At 48.5% G+C, this 16638-nt stretch overlaps 1 protein-coding gene across 6 annotated transcripts in view; it reads left to right on the top strand.

The window, feature by feature from the left end:
- Positions 1-16638, top strand: part of FLT4 (fms related receptor tyrosine kinase 4) — a 110866-nt gene that overhangs the window by 56016 nt on the left and 38212 nt on the right. For 5 of the 6 annotated variants that reach the window (XM_075900532.1, XM_014581164.3, XM_006138225.4 and 2 more), the window contains exons 4-10: positions 4524-4636; positions 6204-6366; positions 7684-7823; positions 9489-9660; positions 10655-10772; positions 11750-11904; positions 13139-13301. In XM_075900532.1, coding sequence (XP_075756647.1) covers positions 4524-4636; positions 6204-6366; positions 7684-7823; positions 9489-9660; positions 10655-10772; positions 11750-11904; positions 13139-13301 — 1024 coding nt within the window. The other variant, XM_075900533.1, reaches the window with a different exon arrangement.

Below are 16638 nucleotides of genomic sequence, written 5' to 3'. Positions count from 1 at the left end.
CCCTGTGCCCAAAGCAGAACCATGACATGGAAGAGAAAATTTTCCAAAGGCCCAGATCAGGGTAAAAAAAATGACACACAAAATTCTAGCTGTGTCTGAGCACACAGTAACTACAGTGGCAAATCAGATCAATCTGGCGGGTTAACAGTGAGGATGGATGATCTTGTGGTTTAGGCGCTGTCTGGGATTCTAGAAACAGAGGTTCAATTCCTGGCACATGTGCCCAAAGGCGAATTGCTTGACCTTTCTGTGGCTTGGTTGATATTTTCCTGTGTGACAGATGTGTTGGGAGACTAAATGCATACATCTGGGATGGTTCCTTAGATGGGGCAACAGTGAAGATTGTATAAGTGCTGAGATATATGGTTGGTTGGGTGTCTCGCTAACAATTTGCATATGTTTATACCTGACTTACATGTGTAAAGTAAATCATGAGCATTTGCAGGAGACTTTTTGCATGTGGATTTTGACATCCACTCTTAAAACTGTAGCCTATCATTTTTAAGCCTTCCAGAACACTTGGAATTCGGTGTGTGATCATGGAGCCTTTCCTCCTGCCCCGCATCATCCCCACTGGCAAGGTGCCAAGTGTAGGATTTCCAGATAAAGTTCTGCTCTTTTCCAGCTGAGTTGTTCTGTGTCCTAGAGATCCATCCCGAGAGCTAGAGAGGGCTGATTTATTTGTTGGAGAAGTCTGGAGAGAGGGAAATCAAACCACGGATTTACCACTCTGCATAAATTTTCACATGAGGGCTCTTTGTAGAACTGACAGGAGGACGCCTGTGCTAGGACTGAACAGTCGGACTCTCTATTGCTACGATCTGACCATCTGCCCTTAGCACTAAAATTAATACTTTTCTCTCCCCCGCTTGTGTGTAGAGATGAATTATTATTACACTTTTGTAGTCAGTGCTGTAAACAGAGAGTGTCTGTAACAAACAGAACAGGATGCAGCCCCTGTCTCAGAGGGCTTATGACTGTGGCTGAAGAAGATGCTAAATTGGTCCCAGCCCACCCATTATGACAGCCTCATAGACAACACGTGATGCAGTCAGATGAGAAAATGAGACTATGAATCACAGTCTCCTTGGCAGTGATCCACCTAGTAACTGAGTTCTTGGCTGCTATCTGTGAGCTCAGAGGGGATCTCATGGTGTTTCACCTGCCATAGTTATTCTCCTCCCTCTTCTCCAAAACTCTGGCCAGTGACAGGAATTGGGGAAGTGTTCAAATTCACAAACAAAGCTTCAGCCGAGAGCAAGGAGACTGGAGGGCAAAGAGCCTTTGAAAGTGAACCAACAGGTTCTCCATGCAAACTGACTTTGACAACAGAGGACCCCTTAGTCTGAGAAGCATGATCCTAAATTGAAAGCCAGGGCAGCTTTCATCACTGACGTTGAGTTGTCATGCCACAGCGTCTGCAGCAGCTGCAGCTATTTCCTCTTTCGAAGTGGAGTGAAAGACCATGGTATATCGGATACCACTGAGCAATGGCAAATATGTACCTTTTAATGGCAATCATTGTCATATGTGATAAGTAGCAGCCAATGGGATGGGCTTATTCTAGGTGGGCCCGCTCAGACAGTGCTGGAGGTCTCAGGCTTCTAGAAAGTTGCAAGTGTGGGCAATATTTGGGCACTCCTGTTTTTAAAAGACAGCTCTAATGGTTGGGAAATGGGGAAAAGAGGTCTCAGGGGTCTTAGCCCCTGGCCCTACATACGGTGCTCAGCGAAGGGGAACCTCACCTCCCTTGGAAGTTATGATTATAGTCTCTGTAGGGATCCGGGTAAATAGGGTAATTGATTTTAAGGCTTGAAGGAACCTTTGGGATAATCTTATCTGACCTCCAGCAGAATGCAGTTCAACCAGCAATTCTTGCACCAAACCCAGGCCTTTTTGAAGATCTGCCACAACCCTAGGAAATAAATATTCCCACTGTCCAAATAGGCAGGTTGCACAAGTGAAACCAGACAAAATCAGACACTTAGACATTGCCTTTGCTAGGGAGTGATGCTGGCATCTCTCCATTCTAGACACTGAACACTTAGGATCTGGTCTAGATTTAGAGTGGCCAATTAAGCATGTGTGCTGCTGGAGTTTGCTGGACCCTGAATATACAGCTGGGCAGCTGGTGCTGATATGTCAGAACAAATCCTTCCATAACAAAACTTCAAAACAACAATAGCCAGCAGCAGAAGAGACTTGGCAGGAATTTCCATCCCGAATATTAGTTGTCTCCTATTCTAATCTTGTCTTAGTCCTTCATAAGAACATCAGTGGCTACTCTTCAAGTACACCCTGAAGGCACTTGTTATATAAAAGCCACAATAATAAAGTAACCCCTCAAACAGAACCTTTTGGCAGAAACATTTAACAACAATGAAATTAATGGGAGAAAAACACTGCAAAGTCCCTGTCTCAGCATGGGCAACAGAAAAAAGAAATCTGGGCTTCATCTGCACTAAACATAGGCAGTGCAGTGCAGACTTTTCACCTGGACTAGACCAGTGAGCCCAGTAGGAGAACATCTATTAGGGATAATAAGAGAGTTTTGTCTCTAGGTCTCTTCTGCTCTGGTTAAGGTATTCAGGGATTGATCCTGGGACCTAAAAACATGAGTCTCTATTGCCAAATTATAAAACACAGGTTTTGCAGCACAAAAATTGTGGCATCTGTGTATGTGGACTAGCTGCTCAAGGATGGCAGAAGCTACATGGTGGTTGTGTTGCATTGACTTTATTATGATTGAAACTCCCCAAAAGAGGCCTAATTGAGGTGATAAATTTTATTATGTGAACTCACATCCACTAAAACCCACAAGAACTCATTGCACATAGTACAGTGGTTGCCATTTAAATGTCAGCATTTGCCAACGGACACTTCATGGCTACGTCTGTTATTCCTAGTCTAACTGAGGAGAAGAGGGCAGAGCAAATAACCTATCTTAGACATTGTTGTGAATAGCTACCTTTGTACTTGGCTTGCAAAGTTCTTTGGGAACAGGAGGCTCTGTTTGTTCTAGGTTTGTACAGCACCTAACACAATGGGAACCTGCTGCATGACTGGGGCTCCTAGGTGCGACTATAATCCAGATAATAATGGCAACCACTACATGCCACAAACTGTTCTCATTCACAGTGGCCTGATGATTTTGAGGGGAAAGCCTCTCTGGCCTATTCCCAAGCTGTTGAACCGTCCGGTTATCCAACCCCCCTGTTTGGAGTGACATCAGAAATGCTGAGTCATGAAACTGTGGAAAACATTATGTATGCTACAGAAATGGACCCCCCCCCCCACACACACACACACGTCACTGGAAGCTCCTTATGTGCAATTAGTTAGTTGTGACCACGGTTCCCTCTAAGCTGAGTGGCAGCACAGCCCTGCAGCTGCTTAATCAGCTCGGCCCCGTCAGACAGCTCCAGGCATGGAGCTCTGAACCCCTGCCTGGGCAGAACTAATTAAACAGCTGCAGGGCTGTGCTGCTGTGCGGCTTAGAGGGAACCTTAGTTGTGTCCCTGACATTTTGGACCTTCTCCCAAAATGAGCAGAACAAGGAGAGCAGCCCCTCCTGGGGGTCGCTTGTTTGTTGGATGTGCTTGTAGAGGCCTTCGCTAGCTGCTGCATCTAGAAAACAGCTTCAAACATGAATTCTCTGTGCTTGGTGTTTTTGCTCTTCCTGTCACTGTTTGTGCCTGTGAAAGTGGAGAGGCAGCTGGGTGGAAGCCCTGGAAATCTCCGCTCGTTTGTTTCTCTACCGGGAGGGATCTCCACAGGATGACATCTGCATGCCATTGGGCTGCAAATCACCTCCTCCTCTGGCTGGAAGGTCGTGCTGGCTGCCTTTTACTCCAGGCCTGCACATCCTGACTAGCTCTGCCCATGGACACAGAGCCATTTTGGCATTAGGGGGAAGATCCAGCCAGGAACTGAACTGAAAGGAAGAGCCTGTTTCACAAAGTCCATTGAGGTGGATTTGAACGGAGGGCCCAGAAAGAGAGACCTGTAGGGGGGTGAGGGGCAGGAGTGTTAACATGGGCAGCAGGTGAAGGCCCAGCCGGGGAAGGCAAGCCCCAAACCCCACACATTCTGCCAGAGATCCCACCCCTTTTGCAACCTCCCTCCCGATGAAGCCAAGCCTGCCCAACCCCTACCCAATCCTTCCTAACCACCTGGAGGGCCAGGGCTGCTGTGCCGTGGCCCCCGTCTTCTTAAGCATCTGGCTGCTGCAGCCCCAGCCTTCCCTGGTGGCCAGGCTGCCACAGCCCCGACCCAAGCCTCACTGGGAGACTGCTGGATGCTGAGAGGCTGCTCAGTGGCAAGTCAACAGGGTTTCGGTTACAAGCAGCCTTTGAAACTTTTCAGCCCTTGAATAGTCAGGGTGTCTTGACTCAGCAGCACAGCCACCTGCAAGCTTTGGCTGAGTTGACGAATACCTGAAATTCACCTTTTTCTTGTTTCTCCCTCTTCCGTTCTTCCCCTGCCTCTGTGTATTCTTTCTTCTCTTCATGTCTCTTTCTTAGATTTCGAGCAGCCATTTATCAACAAACCTGAAACACTCCTCATCAATAAGAAAGAGAACACCTGGGTGCCCTGCTTGGTGTCCATCCCAGATCTGAACATCACCCTGGCCTTGGTAAGAGACCCACTTGGATGAGAAAAGGATCTGGGGGTGACAGTGGATGAGGAGCTGGATATGAGCCAACAGGGTGCCCTTGTAGCCAAGAAAGCTACCGGCATTTTGGGGTATATTAGTAGGAGTATTGCCAGCAGATCTAGGGAAGTGATTATTCCCCTTTATTCTGCACTGGTGAGGCCACATCTGGAACATAGTATCCAATTCTGGGGCCCCCATTACCAAAAGGTTGTGGACGCATTGGAGAAAGTCCAGCGGAGGGCAACGAAAATTATGAGGGGCCTGGCGTGCATGACTTATGAGGAGAGGCTGAGGGATTTGGGTTTGTTCAGTCTGCAGAAGAGACGAATGAGGGGGGATTTGATAGCAGCCTGCAACTACCTGAAGGGAGGTTCCAAAGAGGATGGAGAGAGGCTGTTCTCAGTAGTGACAGATGGCAGAACAAGGAGCAATGGTCTCAAGTTGCAGTGGGGGAGCTGTAGGCTGGACATTAGGATAACTACTTTACTAGTAAGACGGTGAAGCACTGGATTGGGCTACCTAAGGAGGGGATGAAATCTCTATCCCAGAGGTTTTTCAGTCCTGGCTTGGCAAAGCCCTGGCTGGGTTGATTTAGTTGGTTGGTCCTGTTTTTTAACAGGGGGTTGGACTCAATGACCTCCTGAGGTCTCTTCCAACCCTAAGATTCTATGATGCTATGAGCCTCCTCTACAGACAGTGTCTTCTTTATTAGGCATTTTCATTGGCTGAGAAGGAGCAGACTAGATCCTGCAGGAGCTGGGAAATGCACAGGGTGGGATTTCCATGGAAAATGCAAGCTGACAGCTTCCCCATTTTATGTGTTGGCCCAAACCATGCTGACCAGCTGCCTTGGGCATTCCCTGCTGCATGGCTTGGGGGGAGGGGGTTCCAGCTGGCTTTACTCCCTCTTCACTGAAGTTGCAAAATCTTTGTTTTGTTGCATTTCCTCAGGCAGCCTTTTCACAGTTGCCTCTGCTACCTTTAGCTCCTTGGTCTTCAAATACCCTTGGTGGCCCTGGTTCCCAAGGGACAAGTGCATGGACTTATGGGGATTGCTGACTAAAAACAACTCTGTCATCAGCTTGCTTTGTGACTTTTTTACAGTGCTAATACATCCTTCCAGGATGAGTGTTACTATTGTGCAGAGTCCTCCTGGGACTCTTTGGGGCTGGGAGGACCCCACATGAGGTCAGCCTTCATCCCATTGGGGTTTACGTGTGGGACATCATCAGCAATTTCCCTAGTTATCACTATCAGTTTCCATTCCTGGAACTTCCAGTCTCATTTCACAGACTGTGAGCTTATCCACATGGATACTGAGTCTTTTACGGTGACTTCTCAGGCTGTAGAGGATGCCGGGATTCCATTAGGACAAAGATTTGGGGAGATGAGAAGCAGGAGTCCAGTGTGGCGTGACACTGCAATTCTTCTGCCCCCCCCCTACACAAGAATGGAATGTGTTAGTCTTGGAAGAACTAGGGGTTGGTTAGGGGATGGTGCCACCAAGTACTTCTGCAGACAGTTTGCAAGATGTTGCTTTTTGCAGCCCACCCCCGTTATCTACCCAGATGGGAGAACGGTTCTCTGGGACAACAAGAAGGGGATGCTGGTCCCCACTCACTTGATCCGGGACTCCTTGCTTGTTCAGTGTGAAACCGTCATTGACAAGAAGCCCTTCAAGTCCAATTTCTTCATTGTGCACATCACAGGTGAGGCTGGAACAGGGCAGCAGGTCACCCTGGAATTTCAGCTCCCAGTGGAAAAAAGAAAACAAGGTTTCTCCTCTCAGTAACTTGGAGAGAGAAATGACTGGATATGCTGGGGAGGCTGCAAAGGTGAACTTTCCCATTCATTTTCATTTGTGGGCGGGGAGGGGGAGGGATTTCAGAGTCCATCTGGGAACATTTCATTGTTATTAATTTTTGGTGGTGGCCCAAAATTCACCACCCAGCATGGAATCGCTGAAGCTTAGAAAGGTGAGGAATCCCTCATGCAATCTAAATGGCTCCTTTTCTAATTTAGGACCACTCAATGGGCCAGATCCTGATACCTTTACTCACATTGAATGGCACTTTACTCCTTAAGCTGCCTCACTGGATTCAGTGGGACTAATCATGGAGCAAGGTATTATTCAATTGAAGGGTATCAAAATTCAGCCCTAAGAGATTCGGTTAGGTGAAAATGTGGCAGTTTTAATGGTGCCACGGGTCCCAAATACTGTGTTCTAGAGGTGAGTCTTGACAGCATGGTGGCACTTGCCATGCCCAGTAGCCTGTACTACTATTTGTAGTAGTCAAGTCTGAGACCTCTGGAGCTTTCTGTACTATAGCTATAAAGCCAGCTGGTGCTCAGCTTAGGCTGTAGAGCTCCCTTGTTCTTATCTCCCGCTGTAAGTGGTCTAAGTGTCACTCCATGGGACAGTGAACCACAGTGAGTGTGTGGGTTACACATGCAGCCCGCCATGCTGGGATATAATATGCTGTCATGTGCACCAATCCCCTTACACAGTCAGTGACCAGGCAGTGCTGGTCATGGAGAAAAGCCGTTTTGTCCTTCCTTTTGCTGTTGCGGCTTCACCCATCACTGCCCGTTTCAGGAGCAGATGTCCCTAGAACATGGGCTCCCTGAGGGTGCATGAAGAAATTCCAGGGGCGGCGCGAGGCGAGCCAGCCTCCCACTGTCAATCCCCTCCCCCCCCTAAATTTTGCTGCTCTTTTTGTCTTTCAGCCCCAGTCAGTTCCTTTTTTCTTTTTTGCTCTGCTCAAGTTTTGCTGACATGGTGAGGGGGTCATGAGGGTTTCTCAAAAAATAAAAAAGAGGGCGTGAAGCCAAAAAGTTTGGGAATCACTGGAAGAAAGAAGCGAAACCCAGGGCAGGGAGATGGTGGGATGATGAGTTTGGCTGAATTGCAAACCCCAGGGAGCCAATGCCCATTGTACTGAGAGATCCAGATCCCAGTGTCAAAGAGCTAACAGCATTTCTTTAGTTTATAGAGTTTGTTTTTTTTTTGGTCTTCTTTATATCAGGGAATGAACTGTATGACATCCAGCTGTTTCCTAAGAATGCCATGGAACTACTAATGGGAGAAAAGCTGGTCCTCAACTGCACGGTGTGGGCCGAGTTTAACTCTGGAGTAAATTTCCAATGGGATTATCCTGGAAAACAGGTACACGTAACTTTTCCCTGTCCCTCCGCTGCTCCCCAGCCAACCCTCATTCCTTAGGGAACAATCAGTGTGGCTGTTGTTAGCGCATGTCTGCTCCGCCCTGACTCTGCCTAGACAAATCTTTCTGCGCAGGGTGAAAGAAATCAGTGGCTGATAAGCCGGAGGCAGGGTCCCCAGGCTTAGCACTCTTCCCGTTCTTTTGGTTTGTGAGTGGGGAAAGGGCTTGCCCATCAGCGAACTCCTTCACCGCTGACAGCAAGCGTTAGCTCCCAATGGTGCTGTCACGTCAGTGGCTGAGGCAGGGTGTCCCACTGGGAAGGTGGGACTAAGTTGTTGTCCATCAACTTTCCCATTTTGCCATCGTTCAGCAGCAAGAGCCTTTGCTTCTTCTTGCCTTCCCCCCAAAAGAATAAACCCCGTTTATTGTGTGAGCAAGTGTCAGATCAAACGACCCTCTCCTTTCCCCGGGGCAAAGCCGGAGACACATCACTGACTTCTACAGAGTGACAGCAGGTTTATAGTGCTGTAACTGAGAGCAAAATCCAGCCTTTGATCAAGTGTATTTTCCTTCATTGTGGAGACTGATTTGTTTGGCAGGTGTTCTTTTGAAAGGCCCTGCACTGTATTCTCCGTGAGCAGAGCTGTCTTTTAGATTTATGGGACCCTACGCAGAACTATTAAACCAGTGCTCCTATGCCCAATGGCAGACTGGAGGGGGGTGTGACTCTTTTAGATTTTATAATCTTCAGCATACACTAATGAAATATTTTAAAGCAAATTTTAAACTAAGGCCCTGTGGACTAACACAGTACATTCAGAAACTGACAGGATACACCTGGGGTTGGCAAATGCCTGTTAAATGGCTTCATTACCACTCACATGACTCTTTCACAGGTTCTGTGTTCTGCGAATAGCTTTGGCAGGCGTTGTCACTATTAAGTGAACTAGCTCCCCTACGGAGAAGGCAAAGCCACAGAACAGGGATAGGAAGAGGCGGATGGGTGGGCATTAAGACCCAGGGATGCCCCAAATTTTCAGGTGACCTATGCAGCTGCGTATTCTGCGTATGGGTAAGGACAGCTCGGCCTTTGAGTTTTTGCTTTAACAGGCCGATTCAATTAGCTTCGTTGATCAACCTCCAGTTGATTCTTTTCACAGAGGTTAAATATGGGAGGCAGGAGGACAGGGAATGTGAGACCCACTTATCTGTTGAGATGCTTACCGATTCCGGCAGCCCACTACTTGCTTGTGGTCACTTTAAATGCAGAGGAGCAGGGAGAACAAACCAGATTTCTCTCTGCTGATGTTATTCAAGGGGGATAACATCTTGTGGGCTTCAAGACATTACTGTGAGGAGGAGGAGCTGCAGGATGATTACGCTCTAGGCGACTGGACCGCAGATTGGAGAGGGGCCTGTGATAACAAAGGACCTGTTATAAGACTCTGATGTGTATTTCTAGGCCCATCGTGACATCCCCAGGTCACTTTGCCAGGCCTATCATGGCTCAAAGGGCTGAAGTGGTTCCTGGCACTGCCTCAATGACTTAGGGAGAAGAAACTGAGGAACACTGAATATCTCTGGCAGTGAGGAACCTCACGTGTAACCCATCCAAATTGTGTCTGTCTCCTTTTAACCCCCTTCCTTCCACTCCCTTCTCTTGGCAGATGCACCGGGCTGTCACTGAGCTGCCCGAGAGGCGCTCCCAGCAGACCCACACTGAGCTCTCCAGTATCCTGATCATCCAAAATGTGAGCCAGCAGGACCTGGGGAAATACCTGTGTGTGGCCAGCAATGGGGAGCAGACGTTCGAGGAGAGCACCGATGTCATTGTGCACGGTACAATGGGCCTCTCCTTTGTCAGGACAGCAGGGGCGGGGCACAGCTGGGATAGAGACTGAAAGCAGACGGCAAAGGAGAAGGGAAATCTAAAAATGATTAGGCGGCTTTTTCTTCGCTAGCACACAGGAGAGCTATTTTTGAAGCACTGTCTGTCGCATCTAAGGTCAGAGGATCCCTGCAGCTGAGTACCGGCTGAGTTATGGACTGAGCACGAGGTTTTGCACAAAAAAACGCAGTGTAGACAGGGCAAAAAACCCTTTTGTGCAAGATCCTGTATACCTGCTTTTTTGAGGAATAAGTGTTCTTGTGCAAAAGGGATATTTTTTCACAAAATGGCCCCATCTACGCTGTCGTTTTTTTGCACCAAAACCTCTTCCGCAAAAGAGATCGGATGAAACTATGCAAATGAGAGCGCAAGATATGCTAATGAGTGCTTCATTTGCATTGTCTCTGCCAATAAAGATTGCAGTGTACTGTAGATGTAGCCTCAGTGAAGTAGAGAGGTCCTGAAGGAATAAATAGCAAGCACTCATACGCGCCTGCACGTCACCACACAGTGCCGATCAGCTCGTGGGGATGTGCTCACCCCCATGCAAGTGCACACCACAGAGGTGCATATGTGCGGCCACAAACCAACATGCACTTGTACAAACCTGCCTGGATGCACACGGTCACATCACTTTATTGGAAAGGGAGGGTAGTTGAGTGGATCAAGTATTAGAGTGAAGACCGGGGTTCTATTCCTGGTTTTCTATTAGACTGCTGGTACCCCATAGCAGGTCACGTCACCTCTCTGTGACTCTTTGTAACGTGCTTTGAGATCTGCTGGTGAAACATGCCAGAGAAGAGCTGGGTACTAGGAATGTCCCCAAAAATGCAGCCCCTTTCTTGTGCCGCAGGGCCTGTGGCCACGCAGCTTGATATGTCTCTTTCTGCTTTCCCTCCTGTTCTCTGTGGCTTGTCCCCTGTCGGCATGGTCCTGCTTTTACAGAGAAGCCCTTCATCAACGTAGAGTGGAGGAAAGGCCCCGTGATAGAAGCCACGGCAGGAGACGCAGTCGTGAAGCTGCCGGTGAAAGTCGTCGCCTACCCCCCGCCAGAGTTCCAGTGGTAACCCACCTTTCTTAGTCTGTGCTCCCCAGCCTTCCTACCCATCCTTCACAGTGGAGGGAATAGGGAGGCGGGGAGAGGGGAAGGGTGATTAATGAGGGTCTTGCAGAAATCCCTTTCGGGAGGGGAGATATCCCCAGGCCCCTCTGCAGCAGAAGGGGCTGGCTAACAAGCTTGGCCTGAGGATTGCAGCAGTGTCTGTTGACGGAAAAGGTCTCCCTTAGCTCTTTCCCAGGCAGCTGGCAGCCAGCCAAGGAAGAAAACCTGCCTAATTGGTCCTCACATTCAGTTTTCTGGTTTGGGCCACATTCTGCTCTCTCATCATTCGCTTTCTCCAGCCTCCCATTGCACCCACACCCACCGGCCTATCCAGCCCTCCCTGCTCGCCTGCCCTCACTCCAACAGAGCAGAGCCCTTCCTGGCATTGGGAGCAGGGTGATGGGAGAGGGGACAGGAGGGGAGGCCCTGGAACCTGGCACTTAGGCATCAAAGATTCAGGTCTGGGCTGAGCACAGGAGCCAAAGTGAACTCCCCTGGGAGCTTCCTGCTCCTCTCCTGACCAGCCAGATAGGGGTCACTGCTGTGGCCTGGAACAGAAAGGCCAAGTTCCTGATTCTCTGTGTCCCCAGTTGCACCAGTGACAAGCGACTGTAAAACGGGAACAATCCGAATTCTTCACTCCACTGGTTGCATTTCACACCCGCTTTGCACACGTGTGTAGTGGTGCAAGGCAGTGGAGAATCAGGCCCGGGCATCCTGACCTGGAGAATTTTTACCTCTGAAACAGCAAGCTGCTCCCGAACACGTTTTCTTGGGAAACCTGGTAAAGTCCCTCTGGAAGGGCTCCCAGCACTAGTGACTTAAGCCCTCTGAGCACATTTTACTGCCCGATGGCTCCCAGCATTAGTGTCTGCAGGCCTCTGACTGTATTTCAACAGGACTGGACCTCTCTGCATTTGCTCTCTATTTGCTCACAGGTACAAGGACGGCAAGTTAATTCTCAACAGGCAGGCTCCCTATTCGCTGCAGATCAAAGACGTGTCAGAACAGAACTCCGGGACGTACACCTTAGTTCTGTGGAACAAGCTAGCTGAGCTGGAGGAGCACATCAACCTCCAATTACTAGTCAATGGTAAGGATGGAGAAAGCAGAAACTGAGGCCAAGAGACCTTGGTGCTCTTAGATCCAGTGGGGCAAACTCATTTGTGCTGTAACTCCTCTCAGTTCATGAGCCCATTGGATGTCCCCATGAGATGTCACTATTCTGCCGCTGTCAAAGTTTATCCCTTCCCACCATCTCCATTCCACCAGTCATAGCTAGATAATGACCTGTGGCCTTTTCAGCATGGCCTAGTGAACAGGGCACTGGGGTGGAACTCAGGAGACCTATTTGCATCTCTGCCACTGCTGGGTGAGCTTAGGCAAGTCACTTCCCATCTCTGACTCAGTTTCCCCATCTTTAAAATGCTGATTCACTTTTTAAAGTGCTCTGAGAGCTACCCGTGAGAAGTGCTAGGTAAGAGCTAAGTACTCTCATCATCAGAGATTTCTCTGACATTGACCATGGGGAAATACAGAAAATGAAGACAACCCCTTTTCCATGAACAGTCCTTGTCTTCATGCACTTCTGGTGATAGTGTGCTGGGCCTTGCAGCTGTCTCCCTGATGTGGTGCAGAAAAATGCCTGTAGGAAAGGCTAATGGAGAATGGCAAGTGACACTGATTCTGACTAGGATTTTGTGTCAGGGCAGAATAGAAACATGATACCTGGGCCTTGGATCCATACTTTGTGCCAGATTCACCCCTGATGCAATGCCATTGATCTCGGTGGAGTTACAACAGGGATGAAACTGATCTCTCATGCAGCCCTGCAATATGGAAACAACACAGCAGCATGGAATTCTGGGATGTGAGAGGAGGGAATGGTCTAACCCCAAATAAAGTATTTTTGGCATCCACTGTAACTGAGAAAGGGAGGCTCAAGAGGTTCTGGCAGGAATGAACTGGGGTGCAGAACTGCTAGGACCCACTCTGATACATGCAGTAATCAGACGGTCACATCAGTGCAGTCCTGTAGAGGAGGAATTTGCTTTAAATATAACTAAGTGTAACTTACTCCTGCTTGTAAAGTAGCTCTAAATTGGACCTAGCTGCTCCAGAGATTAACGATACTTAATTCATCGCAGCCCCTGGAGGCTACCAGCAGGTCACTGTGTCTAGACCCGGCTGCCCTGCAAGCCAGCATGTCCTGGTGACCAGTCTTTTTATAGACCAGAACAGAGAGGATGCTCTCTGCATGGCCACTCAGCATAAGGGACTGTGGGGTTGATGCCAGATTACAAAAATTGTCATTCTGCTGATTTCAGTTCCTCCGCACATCCACGAGAAGGAAGCCTCTTCCCGGGGCATCTATTCCCGTAGGAGCCACCAGGCGCTCACCTGTACGGTCTACGGCATCCCGGCTCCCGAAGTAATCCAGTGGCAGTGGAGGCCGTGGGGGCCTTGTCCGAAGGTCTCCCGACGTAGCCTGTAAGTGCTCTTCCTCACTGTATTAGCCCTGGCTTCCCAGCGAGGTGCAGAGGTCCCAGTGAAAGGGATATACATATACACGGAGCCAGTAGCACTCGAAACAAAGCGACGTCCCTTTGGCTGAAGTGCTGAGCAGCACTTGTTGGGCATGTTTCATTGGTAGGGGGAAGGCAGTGTTGTCTAGCAGTTAACATAGGGAGTCAGGCCTCCTGGGTTCTACTCACCACAAAGTCACTTGGTGACTCGGGCTGTGTGTCTTCACCTTCCTGGGCCTGAGTTTCACCATCTGCTGGGCACAAAGTTCCAGTCCAGGATTGGCCTCTGACATGCTGGAGCGAAAACAGCAATTGCTAATGGATATGGAGCTGCCTCAGCCTGGTAATTCACATGGAGTATGGAGGAGGAGATGCTGAGCCACCGGAAACAGACTTTTGGAGCTTCCTGATATGTCACGTACCTAACCTCTAACACAGAGCCTAAGCAACTTTCTCCTGGCTCCTTCTGGGGCTACTTCCAATGCCTCCAGTGAAGGGATGAACCTGTCAACACTTCAAGACACTTGCAGTAATAGCACCTACCACTTTACAGATCTTAACGGAGCCTCACATTATCTCTGTCAGGCAGGTGAGTATAATTACCCCATTTTACAGATAGGGTAACTGAGTCATGGAGTCCAAATGACTCACTTAAGGCCACACTATAAGTCCACTAGACCATGCTGCTTTTGCAGTCAGCCAGCAAAATATAAAGTACCAGGAAACCAAAGGACTTTCTTTTGCTTAATTCCTACAAACACCAACTCAGCATCTTACAAGGTGATGAGCATTGATGACCAATGACTTATGCAGGATCTAGAACCAGATGTGGCTTCCTGCATGTCTCCTATTAGAAAGGTCAGAGTCAGAAGTCTGTGGTATTTCACTTTGGTATCTAAGTGGTTGACTTCTAAACTAGGAGAAGAAACATTCTAAAGAGGAATCAGAGAGCTGCCGTCTCTACAAGAGTTAGGAAGTGCAGCCCAAAGTGTCTCTAAATCCTTACTGCAAATCCTTATTTTGGCTACTGGAAGGGAAGGAAGAGGGGGGCTCTGACTAAGGAAAATCTCTGAGATACCTGTTGCTTAGGTTGACCTACGTCCTTCCCACACCTAGCGAGTCTGATGCTGCAGTGCTGGGTGTATTTAATTCATTTTGTTAGGTGGAGCTGGAGAATTTCATTATTCCTTTTGGAGTACTGATCTCAGTGCGTCTTCCATTGTGAGGTACACAATGCACTCCCGTGTTCTTGAGACAGGAAGATTTTTGCTAGCCGTGTCTATTAGTCTGTGCCTGCACTCTTCTTCTCCTGGTTCTGCAGAACAATCCAGGGTGCATCTACACTGTGGCACGCTAGCTAGTTCAAAATAAGCTATGCAATTGAAGCTATGCAAATTGCATAGCTTATTTCAAGAGAGTCTATTCCGGCAAGTCCCTTAATCCTCACGGAACAAGGTTTACCGGGACGTTGGACTAGCGAACCCGTTATTTTGATTGCATTTCGAAGTAACGGGTGTGCTGTAAAGACACGAAAAACGCTATTTCGGGATACCGGACGTATCCCAAAATAGCGCCACACTCTAGCCGCCCCGCTCGCCCTGCCTTATATCCACCGCTGGTAACGGGGTCAGCACTCACCTCACACAAGTGTCCCCATTTGGCCGAGTGTGGGCTACTGCACTCTGTCTGTGTTAAAAGCATTGCAGCTACTCCAGACCGAGTCACACTCTTTGTGCAATCACAAGCCGCTTTAGCAGGGGCGCAACCCAGAGCCCTCTGGAGAGTGTCTCTCAGTTGATTCCCTCAGCCTTTTTCCCCACTCAGATAGAGAGTGGTGCCTCCAGGCTGCTTCTCCTGGTGAGAGACCTCTAAGCAGCTCCCCACTTGGAGCTGTCTTTGGCACTGCCACTCCTTCAGCCAGCCAGCCACTCCAGTCTTTGCTATGCAGCTCCTTTTGTAGGCCTTCCTGGCCCCTGATTGTCTGGTACCTCCACAGCCACTCTAGCCTGCCAGGAGGACTTCTTTATAGCCCTTCTCTGGGCTCAGGGCTTGGTCTGCCCTGTCACATCTGCCCACAGTCCTGCCCAGTCAGTGATAACCATCGGAGGTGTCTATGCAGCCTCAGAGAAGCTAAATGCCGTATTTTTCCCAAGGCTGGGACAGTCATTGGTACCTGCCAAGATCAAACACTAAGGCTACGTCTACACTGGCCCCTTTTCCGGAAGGGGCATGTAAATTTCATGAGTCGTAGTAGGGAAATGCACGGGGGATTTAAATATCCCCCGCGGCATTTAAATAAAAATGTCCGCCGCTTTTTTCCGGCTTTTAAAAAAGTAGGAATAAGAGCCTCCGGAAAAGGGCGCTTTTTCCGGAGGATCGGGGCCAGTGTAGACGCTCTTTTCCGGCTTTTTTAAAAGCCGGAAAAAAGCGGCGGACATTTTTATTTAAATGCCGCGGGGGATATTTAAATCCCCCGCGCATTTCCCTACTACGACTCATGAAATTTACATGCCCCTTCCGGAAAAGGGGCCAGTGTAGACGAGCCCTAAGAATCCTGCCAACCTGTCTGCCGTAGTTCACGAGTACTTGTGTCATCCTGGTGGCAGACTGTCAAAAAGCAGGGCAGAAACCTCAACGCAGTTCTATGTTCTATAATTAGATTTCACCAACCTAATATCAAGTGTGAACTCCTAGAACACCGTAACAGTCTTACCACAGAGTCAAAGACAGTCCCGTTGGGCATTCCAGGCTATTTTGCCACCAGTGTGAGTGGAACTATGTGATGGGTGGTCATTTTACACCAAAAATCACAATAATATTCAGGTTACTCTCAGTCCCAAAAGACCAGTCATTTGCCTCAGATCATTTATACTCAGATTTCAAACCAAAGACAATGCCTATCGCCAATCCTGTAATAAACCAACTAAAGATTTATTAACTAACAAAATAAATAAGCAAGTTATTTACAAGGTTCAAACAGGAAACACACACACACACACAAATCTTAGATTTATCAAAGTAATCTAAGCATCCATATTAAGCAGTTCTATGTGCCCTTTTGGACTGACCCAGGCCAAAAAGCAAGGAGATATCCTGTTTAGGTATCTTTGACTCTCAGAGCCCGGACAGCATAACGGGTATGTCTAGACTACAAGCCTCTTTCGAAAGAGATCGTCTAGACAGCTACAAAGGTTTCGAAAAAGTGGCTCACTTTTTCGAAAGAGAGCACCCAGGCAATTTGGACGCTCTCTTTCGAAAAAGCCCTGTTTGTGGTCAAGAATACCTTTTTATGAAAGAGCTCT

The sequence above is a fragment of the Pelodiscus sinensis genome, chromosome 17 (genome assembly GCF_049634645.1).
Source record: "Pelodiscus sinensis isolate JC-2024 chromosome 17, ASM4963464v1, whole genome shotgun sequence".
In the NCBI taxonomy this organism is placed as follows: Eukaryota; Metazoa; Chordata; order Testudines; family Trionychidae; genus Pelodiscus; species Pelodiscus sinensis.
Note: the sequence above shows the minus strand (reverse complement) of the source record. Positions and strands in the feature narration are given on the sequence as shown.